Source organism: Coenobita brevimanus, chromosome 86, assembly GCF_032717465.1.
Source record: "Coenobita brevimanus isolate Jiangsu-jjx chromosome 86, ASM3271746v2, whole genome shotgun sequence".
Lineage (NCBI taxonomy): Eukaryota > Metazoa > Arthropoda > Malacostraca > Decapoda > Coenobitidae > Coenobita > Coenobita brevimanus.
In genome coordinates, this window is record NC_137039.1 from 21583778 (window position 1) to 21603694 (window position 19917).

The 19917-nt window shown below is 43.9% G+C and overlaps 1 protein-coding gene across 1 annotated transcript in view; it reads right to left on the bottom strand.

Moving 5' to 3' along the window:
* Positions 1–19917, bottom strand: part of scat (VPS54 subunit of GARP complex scat) — a 127871-nt gene that overhangs the window by 84270 nt on the left and 23684 nt on the right. The window contains exons 6-8 of the mRNA XM_080280659.1: positions 17770–17918; positions 17514–17656; positions 14906–15005 (exon numbers count right to left, since the gene is read on the bottom strand). Coding sequence (XP_080136785.1) covers positions 14906–15005; positions 17514–17656; positions 17770–17918 — 392 coding nt within the window. The remainder of the gene's footprint in view (positions 1–14905; positions 15006–17513; positions 17657–17769; positions 17919–19917) is intronic.

Genomic DNA, 19917 nt, shown 5'->3' on the forward strand with positions numbered 1-19917 from the left:
CTCACTGCTTTTTTTCACCAATTGGTGAGGTGAGGTAGTGTCCAAAAATCCAAAAACTAAAGAAAAAGGAAAAATATGAAAATGAAATCGAAGAGAGTGTATTGAGATGGTATGGTTATGTGGAGAGAATGGATAACAACAGAGTGGTGAAAAAGGTATATCTGAGTGAATCTGAAAGAGGGAGGAGGCGAGGTAGGCCAAGGAGAAGGTGGAGGGATATGGTGGATGAATGTGTGAAGAAGAGAGGTATGGAAGTCGGTGAGGCTAGGGGACTGACAAGAGATTACACTGGCTGGATGAATATTGTGAGAAGAAGCACATGATCAGGGATTTGACACCCCATTTTAACATGACTTTCAGACTGATTCTATCGGATAAGTTTATGTGAAGCTACAGAATGTGGCATATCATACAGAGCCAGGATTCTGGGGGCTTGAATGATGAGTGAATGGAAGTATGGCCCATTGAACTAGGCAAACTTGGGCTGCCTGGCTGTTGCTGCTCCTCCTCCTGCCCTAGGGTGGGAAAGGAGGTCTGGATGATGATGATGGTATGATGATGAAAGCTGTATGTCCAATGAAATGGTCCACAAACTCATTCACTAACCAATCAAGCCCCCCAGAATCCTTACTGCCTCCTAGGAACATTTTTCCACTGGTAAGCTTGTGGGCTAGGGATCCCAGATCCATTGCCTGGACCTGGGACTGTACAGTGGGTGGGGCCTGTGGTATGTCTACCCCCTTTATTATTACCGACTATGACTAATACAAGAATAAACTTCAAAGCATCCCTGAAGACATTAAATCACCGGGGGGGGATGACAGTGGGTTCATGGAATGTGGGAAATTTGAGGGGAAGAGCAAGGGAAGTCACTGAGGCATTCAGTAGGTGGGTGGATGTGGCATGTCTGCAGGAAGTCCAGTACAGGAGTGGATCAGCCAAAAGGACACTGAGGAAGGACTGCTACTATAAGTTGTTTTGGCAGGGGGGGACAGACAGATATAGGGGTGTGGGTGTGTTGGTTGCAGAGAAATGGGTGGAATATGTTACGAATGTTATGAAAGTAAGCGATAGGATATTGGTAGTGAAAATTTTGTTCACTGGAATGATGACTGCAATTATATCGGCATATGCTCCACAGGCAGGCTTGGATGAGGTAGAGAAGGATAGATTTTGGGATGACTTAATACATGTAATGGGTGGTATGGGGGATGATGAGATAGTGGTTTTGGGAGGGGACTTAACCCGCCCTGTCCTGTCGACGTATGGGTACGTTGCAACGATTTGCGTTTGCCAGTCCCGGCGACGTACCAGTACGTCGTGCAATTGCAATTTGCATAATTTCAACAATTTTCAAATTTCGTGCTTGATTTGCGGTACGTACCCTCGCCTGACCTTCCCCTACCTGCCACCCGGCGGGGACACTCGGCGACCCCGCGCGACCCGCGCCAGCCCACCACTCGTCCACTCACCTGGTAGCCACGGTCCTGCTCAGACATGGCTAAGAGAGGTCTCTCAGACAGCGAAATTCAAGTCGCCCTGGACACCTTTACCGGCGACAGTGATTCCCCACTGGACGATGAGGATATGGACAAGGATTATGTGCAGCCAGAGGAGGAAGAAACCACCAGCAGTGACGAGGAAGTTCCGTCTCCCAGGAAGCGGCAGTACGTGACTTACCGTGCTGCTAGAGAGGGGCAGGAGGCAAAGAAGGCACATGGTATATCCTATCCCTATTCCCAGCGTGATTTGGAACCAGAATTCGAGGACGAGGACGGAGCCGTGGGACGTGCTGCCACGTGGTATGGACGGGAGGTGATTACACATCGTGGCCCAGAGAGCACACCACGTCGTATGAGCAGGTATGGGCCTAGCATTCTGTTTGGGGAGCTAGGAAGTCAAGTGGAGGGAGTGGGGAGTGAAAGGGAAAGTCCAGGGAGGATTAGGGAAAGTGAGAGTGACGTGAGTGAGTCATTGCTCTCCCTACGTAGTGTGAGGCGGCGTAGTGGATCACGTGGGCCAGTGCGGGTGCGTTCCTTATCACGTGGGGTTGTGAGGGAGGGGGAAGGTGGGGAGGAACCACTCCAAAGCACGTCTTATGCTCCCCAATATCCCCTAACACGTGGTCGAGCTAGGTTGCGTGAGAGCACGTGGTGTTGTAATGGAGGGGGAAGGTGGGGAGGAACCACTCCCCAGCACGTCTTATGCTCCCCAATATCCCCTAACACGTGGTCGAGCTAGGGTGCGTGAGAAAGCACGTGGTGTTGTAATGGAGGGGGAAGGTGGGGAGGAACCACTCCCCAGCACGTCTTCTGCTCCCCAATATTCCCCAATTTCATCCCCACAGCCCCCTAATGTTCCTCAAGGCCGTAAGGGTAAGGGAAAGGGTAAAGGCAGAGGGAAGAGGAGTGACAGTGGGGAAGCCCTCCGCACTCCTTCTCCCCCACCTCCCCAACCAGGATCTCCTCCCCACCCAGACAAAGGCGGTGATGGGGCTGATGGGGACGAGAGATTTGTGTCGTGGGATTGGGAGCATGGGAGTGATTTTTCTCCCCTCATTCACTCCTTCACTGAGCAGGGGCGATCTGGCTGCATTGCACCAGGAATTCACCGTAATTCCACCAGGTTGGATTTTTTCCACCTGTTTTTCAGTGAGGCATTTGTTGATCAGATTGTATACCAAACAAACCTGTTTGCAAGCGCCCAGCACCAAGAGAGTGAAAGATTGGGAACAAGGAGTAGGCATTCTATGATCTATGATTACCCTGTTTCCCTTCCAGAAATGTTCTTATTTTTTGCCCTGGTCCTTTTGATGGGTATTATAAGAAAGAATAGAATTCCTGCTTACTGGACTAGGGACCCTGTTATGTTTACCCCCATATTTGGTCAAGTGATGAGCCGTAATCGGTTTCAACAAATTCTAAGTCGCCTCCATTTTTATGATGCTCATGACCCTGCAAATGCAAACAACACTGATAAAATGAGGCGAATTCGGTTGGTCTTTGATCACCTCAGGCAAACCTTTCGTTCCTCATTCTATCCCTATAGAGACCTCGTCATAGACGAGAGTCTCGTGTTGTGGAGAGGCAATATTTCATTCAGACTGTATATACCCAGCACAAGGCACCGTTTTGGGTTCAAGATCTTTGTTATGTGTGACTGTAGGACTGGATACGTGCAAGACATAGTCTTGTACACCGGTGCACAGACAGACATAATAGAAGATCGAAGTATTGGACTGTCGGGAGCAGTGGTAAAGACGATGATAGAAGACTACCTTCATCGTGGTCACGTTCTCTACCTCGACAATTGGTACACTAGCCCTCTTCTCGCTCGTTATCTTCACACACATGAAACGGGAGTCTGTGGAACCGTAAAGGTGAACCGGCGTCACATGGCCAAGGTAGGGCGGAAACTTGCAAGGAATGAGGTTGTCTTCTTCAAAGCCAACGACATCCTTGCAACAATGTGGAACCACAACAGAGAAGTAAGCCTCTTGTCCACGGTTCACCGCCCCTTGATGCACCGTACTGATTCAGTAGATTACCATAGCGAGAGCAGGCGTCGTGTTTGGAAACCTGAGTGTGTTATGGATTACAATATAAACATGCGCCTCGTGGACCAGTCAGACTCCATGATATCGACGGTAGAGTGTGCCAGGACCACGATGAAGTGGTATAAAAAACTGTTCTTTCACTTGCTAGATATCACTGCTCTGAATTGCCACCACCTTCACACCATGACCACAGGAGTTCAGGAAACATTTGAAGGGTTTGTGAGGGAGCTCACAAGAGAAATCTTTGCAAAGTATGCTGTTGAAAGGCCCCAACATCGCACCCGCACTGCCCATATTGCCCAAACTCCCCAGAGAATATCCGGCCGCCATTTCCCCACTCCTATCCCTCCCCAGCCAAACAGACCTAGGCCCCAACGCAGGTGTCACGTGTGCAGTAATTCCCAGGTGAGACTCACGACACAGAGGAAGGACACCCGCTATGAGTGCATGCAGTGTGATGTGGGTCTCTGTATTCACCCATGTTTTAGTGAATATCACACGTTGATGCAATTTTAGTATGGTGTGAATGCGAAAGGACACTGAAATTATGAGGTAAATGCGACAGACAGACGCTCAGTGAAATTATCAGTCATGTTGATCTCCAAATATTAGTTTAAAGTGCATACGGGTAGAACATAAGTGAAAACATTGTATGTAAGTATATAAATCTGCCCTAAGTTGAAACTTACATAGCGAGGGTTTTACGATGCGATATTCTGTCGCTCAGTGCAATAAATACAGCCTGTAATTATATAATTATTATTATGGGAAAATCTCACGGGTATAAGTTCAAATTATTGTATGTGATGATATATATTCTAAGTCAAATATTCATAGCGTGTGTATAGAGATGCGATTTCCTGACGCTCAGTTGAATGAATAAGGCACGTATTAGTCAAAATAAAAGTCAGCAAGTGATAAAGTGAATAATTAGTATATAAGTGTGTGAGTGAATTAGTATATAAGTGTGTGAGTATTATGTTTGTCGAAACATTCCTTGCGAGGGTATTTTCAGGCGATATTCTCACGCTCACTTGAATAAATAATGGCAGTAAGTATGTACAGTGCATTATAGGGGTGTAAACGTGTGTAATGTAAGTGGGAAATTATAAGTGGAGTGAATAAATAAAGTAGATGATGAAACACGAGTGTTTGAGATCGTGGTTGCTACGTGAATATGCGCTAGCATATTGCTAAATGCCTTCGTAATGAATGAAAATAATTGAAAACCTTTACAGTGGTGGAGGAAAGGTTCTATGTAAAGGGGAAAATAATTGGAAAGTGATAAAACAATTTGGTATGTTGAAATACGAGTCATAGTGAGTGCGCTTACTAAGCTGATGTGCGCTATACTTATGCTGCATGTCATCATAACGAATGAAAACATCTGAAAACACTTACAAAGAGTTGTAATTGGTAAAATATCATTGAAACAGAAGTATACAAGTAGAAAAAATGATAGGTTGACTCATACCAGACACTTAACATATAGCATGTTACGACTCGGACCAAACTCGCTATGCTCGCGCGATGGTACAATGCTTATTTTTCATATATATGTGTCTGAAATCCATTATATTGTTACTGTTATTGTTTATTAGTTCAAATTCAATAAATATAGAGGTGTTGTGTGTTGTTTCTCCCATTATTCCTTACCACAGAAAACGTAAACGCATATCCAGCCCATTACAGAACACCATACCTGCGGGGGGGAACTGCACCTGTACGGACCACTTATAGACCGCGGGAACCACTCTCTTTGTGATTTTCCTTCGTTTCTCGACCTAAGCGGAAGTTTTAGCAAAAAAAAAAAAAAAAAATCCAAAAAGGCTTGGGACTGGGGGATGTCATAGGTGCGGAAAACCTCGGGACGTGACAGGTTAAATGGTCATGTAGATGAAGCAGCTCAAGCTTATGAAGGAGTACATGAGGGACGCGCATATCGTATAAGAAATGCGGAAGGGCAAAGGATACTCGAGTTTGGGAAGGCAATGAACATGATTGTGTGCAATATTCATTTCAGGAAAAGAGAGCGTAGGTTGATTACGTACGCATCTGGGGGAAATAGCAGTCAGATTATTTTCTGGTCAGAAGGGCTGATAGGAGGTTAGTGAGGGATGTTAAAGTTACAGGAAGCGAGGATTGTGTACAGCAGCACAAACTATTGATTTGTGATATGGTGCTTAAAGAATGAGTAATGAAAAAGAGGACTTATGTACCTAGGAGGAAAATATGGAAGCTGAAAAACCAAGTAGTAAGGGATGCCTTCTATAGCGGGATGAGGAGAGTGGTAGCTGAACAGGGAGCCGTAGACAGAGGCGTTAATGAACAGTACGGAGCCCTCAAGAACAATCTCTTGAGAGTTACTGATATAAAATGCGGTTGGACAAGAGGCCCAGCAAGACATAAAGTAACTTGGTGGTGGGATGAAGGTGTAGAAGCTGCAGTTAAGGAGAAAAGAAGGCTTTTCTGGGATTGGAAGAAGGGTGGTAACAAGGAGGAATACTTGGCTGCCAAGCGTAGGGCCAGAAGTGAGATATACAGGGTGAAGTCTGAGTCACAAAGACTTTTACTTGATAACCTAAATCATGCGGAAAAGAAAAATATGATATTCAAGGTGGCAAGTCAGATGAAGAGGGATAATCGGGATTTTACAGGAGAGCAGTTTGTGAAGAATGATGAAGGAAGGGTAATGGTGAACAGTGGGGATATTAAAGATGCATGGAGACAGCATTACAGCTGGTTGTTGAATAAGGAGTTTGACTGGGACAGGGAAAGTTTGGAGCCAGCAGATCCAGTGCTTGGCCCTTGGCCTTTGATTGACGCTGCTACTGTGAGTAAGGCAATAGGCAGGATGCAGGTGGGGAAGGCAGCAGGTGTGTCTAGGTTGACTGCCGAAATGGTGAAGGCCTCAGGAGATATAGGGGTTGGGTTAGTCACTGACCTGATAAATATGATTATATATGAGTGTGTTGTCCAAGATTGATTGATTGACTGATTGTCCAAAATGACTGGTTGAAGAGTGTAATTGTAAATGTGTACAAAGGGAAGGATGATGCCCTGGAAGAGGAAATTACAGAGGCATAAAGCTCTTAGATCAGATAATGAAGGTAACGGAGAGAGTTCGAGAAGGTATGATTAGAGAAAGAGTGAATATTGATGAGATGCAGTTTGGGTTTATGCCAGGCAGGGGAACAACTGATGCCATATTCACTGTTCGACAGCATCAGGAAAAATATATTGGGAAGGAAAGGGATCTGTATTTTGTTTTTGCTGATTTGGAAAAGGCAGTTGACAGAGTCCCTAGAGAGGTGGTGAAGTGGGCAATGAGAAAGCTTGGGTTGGAGGAGTGGCTGGTTAGGGTGGTTATGGCCATATATGTGGGTGCTTGCACCCAGGTAAGAGTGAATGGATATTTGAGAGATAAGTTTTCCACGAATGTTGGTGTGCATCAGGGGTCAGTTTTGAGTCCCATGTTGTTTATCATGGTACAGTACTTGAAGCCCTTTCACATGACTTCAGAAACGGACTCCCGTGGGAGTTGTTGTATGCTGATGATTTGGTGTTGACTGCAGAAAATGAAAGGGAGGCAGAGGAGAGATTTAGGAAGTGGAGAGATGGTATGGGGCACAAGGGCTTAAGGGTAAATGCAGATAAAACAAAAGTGATGACATCTAGGGTTGGAGGCGGTACTGTCAAAGACGAGGGAAAGTGACCATGTGCAGTTTGCCACAAGGGTGTGGGAAGTAATTCCATCTTGTGCAGTGTTCGTGATAAGTGGGTGCACAAGAGATGTAGTGGTATCAGAGGTAGACTGCAAGATAATGCTGATTTAATGTGTGCGGCATGTCGGGGAGAACAGGTGAAGATTGTCAGGCGTGAAAGGACTGAACTTGCTGGCGAGTCTCTTGAGTGTGTGGAAGAGTTTTGTTATTTGGGAGACATGTTATGTACTGGAGGTGGAGCTGGGTGAGAAGTGGTTGGAAGAAGTTCATGGAGCTGTTGCCTCTCCTGACAACAAGAGGACTCTCCTTACATGCTAAGGGGTCTTTGTATGCAGCATATGTTAAGAATGTGATGCTATATGGTAGTGGGACCAGGGCAGTAAAGGAAGAGGATATTTGCAGGCTCAAATGTACAGAAATGACAATGATTAGGTGGATGTGCAATGCGTCCCTGCGTGCAAGGCCTGGGGGGGCTGGGTTTACGATGGAAGAGTTGAGAGGTAGGATGGGCCTGGAGTGTATTGGTGTTGTGATGAGGAGAGGCAGAATGAGGCGGTTTGGGCATGTGGAGAGGATGGGGGATGATAACTGGGTGCAGAAGATGAGAAGTGTTAATACTTGGGGTGGAGTTGCGAGGGGTAGACCGAGAAAGACGTGGGACGAGGTCATTAAGTGTGACCTCAGGGTTAAGGGACTGAACAGGGTGGCAGCCATAGATCATGCAGCATGGAAAGCTGCCATTAGGTGACCAAGGCTGATGCATGCAAGCATGTTGGAGCCTTCAAAAACTAAACGAAATGAAACGATGATATCTAGGGTTGGTGGTGGTACAGTCAAAGAAGAGAGAGAGTGGCCATGTGCAGTTTACCACAAGGGCATGGGAAGTAATTCCATCTTATGCAGTGTTTGTGATAAACTGGTGCACAAGAGACGTGGTGGTATTAGAGGCTGACTGCAAGATAATGCTGATTTTATGTGTGCGGCATGTTGAGGAGAGCAGGTGGAGATTGTCAGGCGTGAAAGGATTAAACTTGCTGGTGAGTCTCTTGAGTGTGTGGAAGACTTTTAATATTTGGGAGTCATGTTATGTGCTGGAGGTGGGGCTGGAGCTAGCTCTGTGGCTAGGATGAGAAGTGACTGGACGAAGTTCAGGGAGCTGTTGCCACTCCTGACACTGAGAGGACTCTCCCTATGTGCTATGGGGTCTTTGTATGCAGCGTGCGTTGGGAGTGTGATGCTGTATGGTAGTGAGACCTGTGCGGTGGAGGAAGGGGATATTCGCAGGCTCAAGCATGCAGAGGTGACAATGATTGGATGGATGTACAGTGCATTCCTGCATGCAAGGTGCGCGGGGGGGGCTGAGTTTACGATGGAAGAGTTGAGAGGTGGGATGGGAGTGGAGTGTGTTGGTGTTGTGGTGGGGAGAGGTAGATTGGGATGCTTTGGGCTTGTGGAGAATGTGGGAGGTGATAATTGGGTGCAGGAGGTGAGAGGTGTTAATACTGGGGGTGGTACTGCAATGGGTTGACTGAGAAGGATGTCGGACAAGGTCATTAGGTGTGACCTCAGGGTTAGGGAACTAACCAGGGAGGCTGTCATAGATCAAGCTACAGGGAGAGCTGCCATTAGGTGACCAAGGCCGATGCATGCAATCATGCTGGAGCCTATAAAAACGAAAACGAACGATATGCACTTCATAATGGGAGAACTAATAAACACTATGCCCAATGAAAGGTTCACATGCTCAGTCACTTGTTCACATGCTCATTCACTCATCATTCAAGTTCCCAAAATCCTTACTCTACCTCCTAGGCACATTTTTCCAAATATATGCATTTCATAATTGCCTATCAGACACTGCCAATCCAGCAATTATCATTAAATGAATAAAAAAAAGAATGCCATTTATCAAGTATTCATCCATACAAAATGCATGCAACCAGCTCAGTCCCTTGTCAGTTCAACAGCCTCATCAACTTCCATACCTGGCTTTCACACACATTCTTTTGACATCAATCTACCTCTTTGGCCAATCACACTTCTTGCCAACTTCATACTCATCCACACATACCCTTTCCACAAAACTACTTGCACCCATTCTCTCCATAGACCACATCATTTTGGCAAGCCCTCTTCTACTCCACACTTTGTAAACTTCCTTACTGCAAATCTTTCACTAATCACAATATTTCTAATTCTATCCACTCTCTGCACTCCACAGACACTCCTCAACAATCCCATTTCTACTACTTTACTTTTATTTTCATGCAACACCAAAGTCTCACATCCATATGTTTATGTGGGGAATACAACTCCTTCATGTAACCCTCTTGTGGCTGTCACTCTCAATCCTCTGCATCGTATTAACCCTTTAACCGCGGGTATTGTTTTGGTCTGACTGTCCTCTCCCGCGGGGGTTTCAGCCAAATGTAAACAAACCTTTAAACCTTAATAACTCTGCACAGAATAAAGCTAGAGAAAAAAATAAGGTACCATTAGAAAGTACTAACCTTCAGCTTTCCATTGATGTAGGTTTCATGACTTTGTTGACTTTCACAGGACGGGCAGTGCCGTTAGAAGTGAGGGGTGTAAAATCACTATTTTTCGCTCACACACCATTACCTTCGCTCATACACCATTACCAAATGCCAACCTCATTCTGATAATAATACTATAAACATATATGAACACTGCACATACGATAAACACCCACTCTGTGTTCACTGAGGCAGGTAAAAGGCACTGTAATTACCCGCACTTCACTGCTACATCAGCGATGTTGTAATCACTATTTTTCGCTAACACACCATTACCAAATGCCAACCTCATTCTGATAATAATACTATAAACATATATGAACACTGCACATACGATAAACACCCACTCTGTGTTCACTGAGGCAGGTAAAAGGCACTGTAATTGCCCGCACTTCACTGCCACATCAGCGGTGTTGTAATCACTATTTTTCGCTCACACACCATTACCAAATGCCAATCACATTCTGATAATAATACTGTAAACATATATGAACACTGCACATACGATAAACACCCACTCTGTGTCCACTGAGACAGGTAAAAGGCACTGTAATTGCCTGCACTTCACTGCCACATCAGCATGTGTTGTCACTCACACAGCTGGACAGATACTGATGCGTGCTTGGTCAGGGGTGGGGTGGGGGGCCCAGGGGGTGGGAGGTGGGGGCCCCAGGGGGGGGAAGAGGGAGGTGGGGGTCAGCTGGAGTGAAAGAACTTAATAGCTACTCTCCCTTGAAACAATTGGCGCACGGAAAAAACGCGGGGTATTCAAAATATTCACAAACATTCGAGAATGACACCCGCGGTTTGGTCCAGTTTTTGCAACGTCATTCTGGAATGACACCCGCGGTTAAAGGGTTAAGTCCTTCATAGCAATAACCATCTTTCTTCCCTGTGCTGCTTTGTAATCCTCTTGTAGCTGTCACACTCAAACCTCATATCGTATATAGTCCTTCACAGCACCAACCACCTCTCTTCCCTGTGCTACTCATATCTCAACTTCCGTTGCATATTCATGGCACCTCTCTTCCCTGTCACCACACTCAGTTATTTAAACTCTCACCAGTTTAAGTCTTTCTCCATTTACCAAAACATCTCACCAGGAGTCACCCTCTCTCTCACCAACTGTCTCTGTCTGTTCTTTCTCCATTTACCAAAACATCTCACCAGGAGTCACCCTCTCTCTCACCAACTGTCTCTGTCCGTTTATTTATGGCCAGATGCCTTAATCTTACAGGGGGTGGCAAATATATTGGTTCCATGTTGCCCTGTCCTCTGCCATTTCGCTGCCTTCCCCCTCAACTTGTACCCACCCTCTCTAGAATACCTTTCTACACCATCTCATACTCAGACTCCTCCCCCACTCCACCTCAGTCATATACTCTCTCCTAGTTAGTCTCTCACTATCTATCCTCTCCACATAGCCAAACCAACTCAGTGTATTTCTCCTAACGCTTTCTATCACATCCACATCCACGCCACAATGCTCTTTCATTTCCTCTTTTGTCAGTCTGTCTCGTAACTCCACATGGTCCTCTCAAATGACTCATTTCCATTGTTCTCACTCATGACTTGCGTCCTTCCAACAAGGTCCAAGCTTCGCTTCCCTACATCAGAGTAGGAGTCACAATACTGTACTGTCATGCAGTGACTTTTTTACTTCCATGCTCGCTTCCAAATTTCTAATCACTGCTTTCAATGAACCAGCAACCTTTCTTCAGGCTGTACCCTTTCAAATACTTCATCCTCCAAACTTCCACCCTTACTCATCACACTACCCAACACAATAACCGTTACTTTACTTTATCTATTTTTACTTTTAAAGCACAAAGCTCACAGATGTTCACAAAAACCTGTACAAGTCTACTGTATAAAGTTCTTGTTTGCTCATTTGTGACCTTAAAACAATTTTATAATGAATCATGAAAAACTTAAAGTGAAGAATAAATATTCATTTACCAGCAATGCCTTTAAGTAAGAACTACTCAAACATGCAGTAAATAAAGAAATGGCCAATGATATCCTAAATGGTCAGTACACCTCATGACATCCAAGGAGAATGAATGTTTTACCCCTGGAATATGAGTATGATAAGAATAGTGACTTGAAAACATCAGGCATATGGTATTTGCTATTTTCATGAAAGCAAGTATATCAAAGTGGGTTATAATCATTAGATATTATGCAACAGCCATCATTTATGGTGTTAGACTGTTCTGCACAAAGAGTGCACTAATCCTTCTGTTGGTAAAGTATACAATTGGTCCTCATTACATATCAATGATGTGTTCTAAAATTTTACAACTTGTTCAATATAAGCAGCACTGTGAATTGAGGGTAAATGTCAAATCAACTTTACAAAAAGCAATGGACCCGTGATGCAGAATTATTCTGTAAACTACTGATGACTTAATAACATAACCTTGTCAAAAAAGGCATCATACAGAGAGGACTTTCTGTACAGTTAACCCTTTGAATCCAATGATGTGTTTATTTTACTACAGCTAACTCCAGCAGATTTTATTCAGCTTATTGAGATCCATCCAACTGTGAAGAGTTTAAGGAAAATGTTTCTACCTCTTTATCACAAGGTCTCTCCAGATCTCAACAAAATCATTCAGAGGCAGCATCCATCCCAATACAGAGATGGTAGACTCCGACCATCAGTTTTTGCTTCTATTTGACTATACTACAGCCTCTCTTCCTAACAGCGGTGAATAAAAATGTTATAATTTCTCCCTTTCTTATAACGACACAGAGCTAAAGTAAAAAGAACGAGGTTTCGTTGACTGACTCTGATGTTGAAAATTAAATAATCTGATGAAGAGTGGCCGTTTTTCCTTTGGGTGGTAGGTGGGGGCACCATCCATTCACTCGATGTAGTGGTGCTTTGGTTGTCTGCCCTTTCCTCCCTTCCTTCCTCTTCTTTCTTTCCTTCCTTCTTTCCTCTTCCTTCTGTCTACAGGTGACTTTACACTCCCTCTTCTGTCTTTCGTTCCTGCATTCTTTCCTCTTTCTTCTGCCTATGGGTGACTATACACTGTGTGACAAGCCAAATGGTTTCCGGTTCACCAGGAAACCATTTACTACTCTGGGTGGTAACCATATAACCAAATTATGGCACCTGGTGGTTTAGTGGGCAATTAAGGGGCTCCAATCAGACTGAGCCTGTGTAGGTTTATATCCAAGGGGTGGTTGGGGTTTACTGCTCATGTAATGTCACTCAGGAGTCAGAGATCAGTGAGGCTGGTCACAATCATCTTAAATGTCAGGACCAACTTGCCTTGCCCCAGGCTCCTATGTTCCTCCTGGGGCAACATAGGATTGGATGATGGATAGATGGATGTGAATTGTAGTAGTAGTTGCAACACCCTGCCCATCTTAAATGTGAACCCAGTAGACTGCAGACTGAAACTGTTCTCCTGCAGTTCACCATTATCCTTTTGGACAACAGGGAAATAGCTGAGGGATGTTTGTATAAATAGGCAGTTGAGCCACCTAGTTATATCAATGTTACCACATGAAGGCATCTCTCCAGCAGCTAACAGGGAATACTAATGCCCAAATGATGATATGTAAAAAGGTATGGCACATGGTGCCATATGGCCTAAGGCCAAAAAAACAAAAATAACAACTGCTACTCCACTTTTTTACTGAAAATTGGGGATGCAGTGTTCCCAACAGTCTAGCTATTAAAAAAAAAAAAAAAATGCATTACTCCACAGTACACAAGCACAACTGGTGGTAGGAGTAGCAACCATCACCCACTCACTTGATGCAGTGCTGCCTCCTTCTTCCCTCCCCTTTTTCATTCGCTCTCTGTGTCAGTTCAACTCTTCCTACATCTCCTGTTCCTTCCTATCATTTTAATTATTCTTCTTTCCACTTCAGGTGGCTCTACACTGAGTGAAATGCCTAATGGTTTCCTGTAACTCAAGAAACCATTTACAGTGCTAGGTAGTAATCATATAACCAAATAATGAGGTGAAATGGAACCTGTTATGGTGCCTCTGTTAACTGGTTGGAGATGCAAATGCAGCATCCACTCAGAAATCAACTCACTAATCTCCACATGCTGTCAACCACAAAGAGAACAATGGCTCACTGCACAGGATGGCCCTGCACAGGTGGCTGCTTGCCAGCAATAGTAGTAGTAGTTGTTGTTCCCCAGGAAGTCTGGTTGAACAGCCCTTAGTCCCTAAAGAAGGCCACGACCGAGACCAGGCTTTCCCACAGAGCTCTCAAGGAGTGTATGCTGTGTTGTTGGCACAGGTGACTGTGCAATGCAGTCTTCCATAATGTGCTTAATAGTATGGGGTGCTGCGTTACATCCTGGACACGCGTCAGCAACAGAGTCATCCAGCTTCTTCTAATAACTCAAGAGGACTGGATGATGCCCACATCTCAGCCTGGCCAGGTGGACCCTGTCCTCAAGAGGGAGATAGGATTCAGAAGGGTGGATATCAGGAGGCCATGCATGCAGCTGTGTGTTTTCTTTAAGTGACTGAATGGAGCGGTGAGTGATCTGAGTATGGATATGCTTCTGGAAGCTGGTCTGAGGTGGGTGAGGGGGGAGAGATGACAGTATTTGTGTATGACATTGTGTGCTAGGTGTTGTTTTGATGTTCCATGGTGTGTGTGGATGTGCTGCCATGTAGTGTAGTGGATGTTGTGGGTTTGTGGAGGCTGCAGTGAGAATTTGGGTGCCTCTCATGTCTAGATGATCCTTGACTCTGGGAACTCTGCTTTCTTGATGTAAGTGGTCTGTGGATGTAGTAGTTGTGCAGCCTGTGATTATTTTTAGGGCCTTGTTCTGTATGGTCCGTAGGGTGTCGTAGTGTGTGAGGTTAGAAGCCCAAGCAGGGCTTGCATAATTTATCACTGAACATATATATTGTTTGTATACTGTGGTTGATGGGTCTGCTCAGCAAGAGAGACTGGGGCTGACAGATAATAACAACACAAACACAACTACAACCCACATTTATGACCGTGAATAAAAAAATCTCGAGGTCATCAAGCACCATTGTATTACATTCTTGATTCGATGTTACAGTCTACTACATACCACTTTAGCCAATCAATACCTTTTTACACGTTGCAGTAATGTTTTCTCTTCGTCTGGGCAGAGCTAAGATCTTGACAGGTTCCAGAACAGCTTCTTCACGTAGTGTTGATATACCTTTTCTGAAAAATAAATAAATAAATAAATAAAAAATAAATAAAAATTAATGAACTACAGTAATGATGGATATTTAAGCAGAAAAACAAATAACAGAAGCTCTGTGCATGAGTGCACTGGTGGTGGTGGTGGTGGTGGTGGTGGTGGTGGTGATAATGATAGTGACGATGATGGTGACGATAACGATGATGATGAAAATGATGTCAATGATGATGATGATGGTTTACAAATGACAACAAGACCTATGATTCCAGTTATGCAAGAAGGGAAAAAGAGATGAACAGGATGGCAGTGTACAGTATGTGAGACACTAAAGCAAGTCAAATGGGGAAAGTACCTGGAATTCATAGAGAAATGGGTGAAATGCTGAAGTATGGGGAAACGACAGTGTCTGAATGAGAATGGAAGATGTGCAGACTGGCCTGGGTAGAAGGAAGAGTTCCAGAGGATTATAGGTCAGGTATAACTGTTCCCCTCTACCAATGGAAAGGTGAAAGAGAAGTATGAGAGAGTCATAGGGATATTCATCTTCTCAGTGTAATAGGAAAGATATAAGGCAGGATACTTGTTGACAGAGTTAGAGAGAAGATGGCTGTCTTAGCTGGAGAGGAACAAGAGGATTCTACGAAGAGGTGGGGGTTTATCGACCAAATATTCATTTCAAGATGCACAATGAAAATGTAAGTAGAGAAGGGAAAGAAACTGTATGTTGCCTTCATCGCTCTGGAAAAAGCATGACCAAGCAGGTAGAGAAAGGAATGTGGAAGGTGCTGAAATAATATGGGGTAGATGGAAAACTGATGAATTCTGTCAAAAATATGTATGATGAATCTGTGTAATGGCAAATGAGCACATGAAAAATAAACCAAGGGGGTTCTTTTATTTAAATGTTGGACTAAAACAGGGATGTCCCATGTCTACATGGTTGTTCAGCCTGAGTGGTGTTATAAAAGAAATACAAGGTTTGGTGGTGAATGTAAAAGTATCCTTGGTGAAGATAGGTAAAGCTGGCAACTGCCTGTACTGTTGTCTGCTGATGATACTGTACTGCTACTGGTAAATGGAGATGAGTGGCAACTGCAAGGCCTAGTGAATGAGTTTGGAATTGTGTGTAAGACACAAAATATGAAAGTGAATGTGACAAAGACTAAAGTTATGGCTCTCGAGGGCAATGAAGTTACAGAGCACAGTGATGCTGAATGGTCAGGAAAAGCAGAACATGAGTGCCTTCAAATATATAAGCAGTGTTGCAAGAGGATAAGTTTAGAACATGAGCTGCAGGGACTAACAGGGAAGAAGGGCTGCAGATTAACTGAATGCAGTGGTACGAAACTGGGAAGCCATAGCATGACAGTACTGTGATCCCCACTATACCATATGGAAGTGAAGATTGGACTCTACTGGAAGAACATAAGTCAAGAGTGAGAACACTGGAAATGAAATACTTGAAAGGAATGTGTTATGTGGAGAGAGCCAGACAAGTGAGGAGATGAAGGATCATTGTGGTGTTGATGTGGGTGTGCTGGAAAGCATTAGAAGTATACTGAGATAGTTTGATCATAAGGCTGTTGCTGTGAGAATGGAGAATGAAACATTAACTAGGTATGAGTGTGTTTGAATAAGGTGGAAGGGACGAGAAGAATGGACAGGCTGAAGATGAGGAGGAATGGATGGGGTGGATATTTATATGAATGAGGGGGTGTGAGCTGGAGACAGGGCAGCCTGATGGCAAAGGACAATGTGACATGGAGGCAATTTGTTTGTGGCCACCCCTTCCAGGATTATGGAAGGCGGCCTTAGACAGACAGGTACTACAACTACAGAATATCATTACTATATAATCATCATGGCCTTGCTTCCCATTAAAAGTAACAAGTGTAGACTAAGAGTAAGGTTCTCTGATTTCCTCATTTAATCTGCTGTCATGATGTTACATAAAGAGCCCTACTTACAGCACAAAAAAATAGAGAAACATGCTTCTGGCCCACAGTTCACAGGTTGCAAATATAAGGAATGCATAATTTTGACCCAAAGAAATTTTTAGGTATATATACACACATACATACATACATATATACATATATATATATATATATATATATATATATATATATATATATATATATATACACACACACACACACACACACAAACACACACACACACACACACACACACACACACACAAGTGGTACCTCATTAACCCCATCACTATGAGACGTTCTTCTGGAGCTAAACTGAACAATTCAGTGATGGCAAAAATCAAACTGATAATTAATTAAACTAAAAAGGGTGATGGAGGTTGCTTTTAATTAATCCAATCAGAGGCTTTTTTAATCTAATTCATTTGGAGATAGGCAGATTGTAATGGCATCACCACAGTGAAAGAGTTAACAACAACAGAACAAAATTAACTAAATCAACTCTTAAATCAATACCATCACTATAATGAGCAGCTCCTGACAATATTCTACAGTCCACAATGATATCGGAATCAGTAGCCAATGTGATACCTGAGGGTAGAGACTGCAGCATGGCTTAACTTGAGCTGTTCCATTTGAGCGTTGAGATACGTCATTGTTTCAAAGAAAGCAGATGACTTCCTTGCTATCTGGCGGCTCATGTCCATTTCCACTGTCTCCAAGTAGTGAAACAGCTGTGGGATAGGGGAATAACTTGCAGCAAAACTAAAAGTTATTTTTTTGCCCTAAATATTATGCATATGATAATCAAATATGACTGAATTCTGCAACAAAATATGAGTCTCACCTTTTCCTGGATGACTTTGGAGTTCTTAAGAGAGACCCCAGAATTGGTTATGTGAGAGAAAACGGAGTAGAAGGTTTCGGGGTCCTCCAGGTTGAAGGAGCTGGAGAGGAAGATAGCTGGCACACCCTCCTTCCCAAGTTGTTCACTTACTGAAGGAGATGAAAGTATTAAATATATACCCGGTACATATATTTCCCTGGGGAAAGAGAAGAAAGAAACACCTCATGAATTCCCAGCAAGTACAAGGTAACTGCACTGGTTAGGAGTTAGAAACCTTCTCATTGTATTTATAAACAATTAACTTGGAGGGAACTGAGATGGCAGGAGACGGGGCGGCATGAAGGCATCTTGACTATGGCCGCCCCTTATTTATGCAGAGGAGAGACTTCTACTAATATCCAACTGCTCGTACCATAAAGCCGTGGACTGTTCCCATGAAGGTATACGAGTGTGAGAGCACACCTAGTGCTGTGTCTCTCCCTCCATCAGTGTCAGTCCTTGTAGGTCTCATAATTGCCATACATCATTTCGCAGTGTCTGTGATATCACTATGTACGTCATCGAAAGGCACTGGTGGGTGTAGTATTTTACTGTGTTTCGCATTTCATGTACTGGTGGGTGTAGTATTTTCCTGTGTTTCGCATTTCATGTACTATGTACTTCCTATCATCACCATCATCATTATCTGGACCTCCTTTCCCACGCATGGGCGGACAAGTTTGCCCAACTCAGTGGGCCACACTTCCACTCACTGTTCAAACCCACAGAATCCTGACTCCATCTGACAGGGCAAAATATTTCACCACGTTCTGTAGCTTCACGTATACTTATCTGATAGAGCCAATCTGAATGTTGTCACATTAAAAAGGGATGTCAAACCCCTGGTCATGTACTTCTTCACACAAAATTCATCCAGCCAGCTCGATCTTTTGTCAGTCCCTTGGCCTAACCAACTTCCATATCCCTCTTCCTCAAACACTCATCCACCATATCCTGCCACCTTCTTCTTGGCCTACTTCACCTCCTTCCTCCTTCAAATTCACTCAGATATACCCTTTCATCACTCTATTGTCATCCATTCTCTCCACATGATCATACCATCTCAGTACACTCCTCTTTGATTCTGGGGTCCACAGACTTCCTCACTCTGCACGAATCACATTATTCTATACCCTATCCACTCTCTGCACTCCACAAACTTTCCTTAGCAGTCCCATCTCCACTGCTCTTACTCCTGACTTTTCATTTTCATGCCACACCATGGTCTCACATCCGTATGCTAAAGCTGACGCTAACTTTCTTTCAATTAAGCCTTGCACAGCAGCAACACTCAAGCCTCTGTTTCTCATCATGGTCTTCATAGCACCACCTACTTTCCTTTCTTGGGTCACTCTACTTTACACTTCTTTTGCACATTTTTCTCTCTTTTCTCTCAATGTGCCCAGGGAATTGAACTCTCTCACTAATTCTTGTCTCTCTCCATTCACTGTAACATCACACTGGGAGTCACCTTCTCTCTCAATAGCCATCACTTTACTCTTTTCTACATTTACTCTCAAGGCGTGACACTCACAGACATCCACAAAACTCTGCACTAGTCTATCATGCTCTTGTCCAGTATTTGCAAGTAGCACTGTATCATCAGCATACATCAAATTTGAGATTGTCATCCATCACCAATCATTACCATCACCATCCCTCTCTCCATTACTCATGTCTTTACTTCTTGCATCACCCCATCCATGTATATATTCAACAACCATGGGGACATCACACAACCCTGTCACACACCCACACTGATCGTTCACTCAGACGCCCATTTACCTTTACACATGCCTTACTACCATCATAAAAACTCTTAGCTGCATCTACCAGCTTACCATCTACACTGTACATGTCCAAAACCTTCCACAATCCTTCTCTATCTGCTTTGCCATATGTTTTTTCCAGATCCATGAATGCCATAAACACATTATTGTCTTTCTCACAAGCCTTCTCCACTGTATGTCTCATTGCAAATATTTGATCCACACATCCACTGCCACTCCTAAAGTCACCCTGTTCATAACTCACTAGGCCTTCTGACATCTCTCTCACTTTCTTTATAATAATTCTTCCATATACCTTTCCTATAACACTCAACAGACT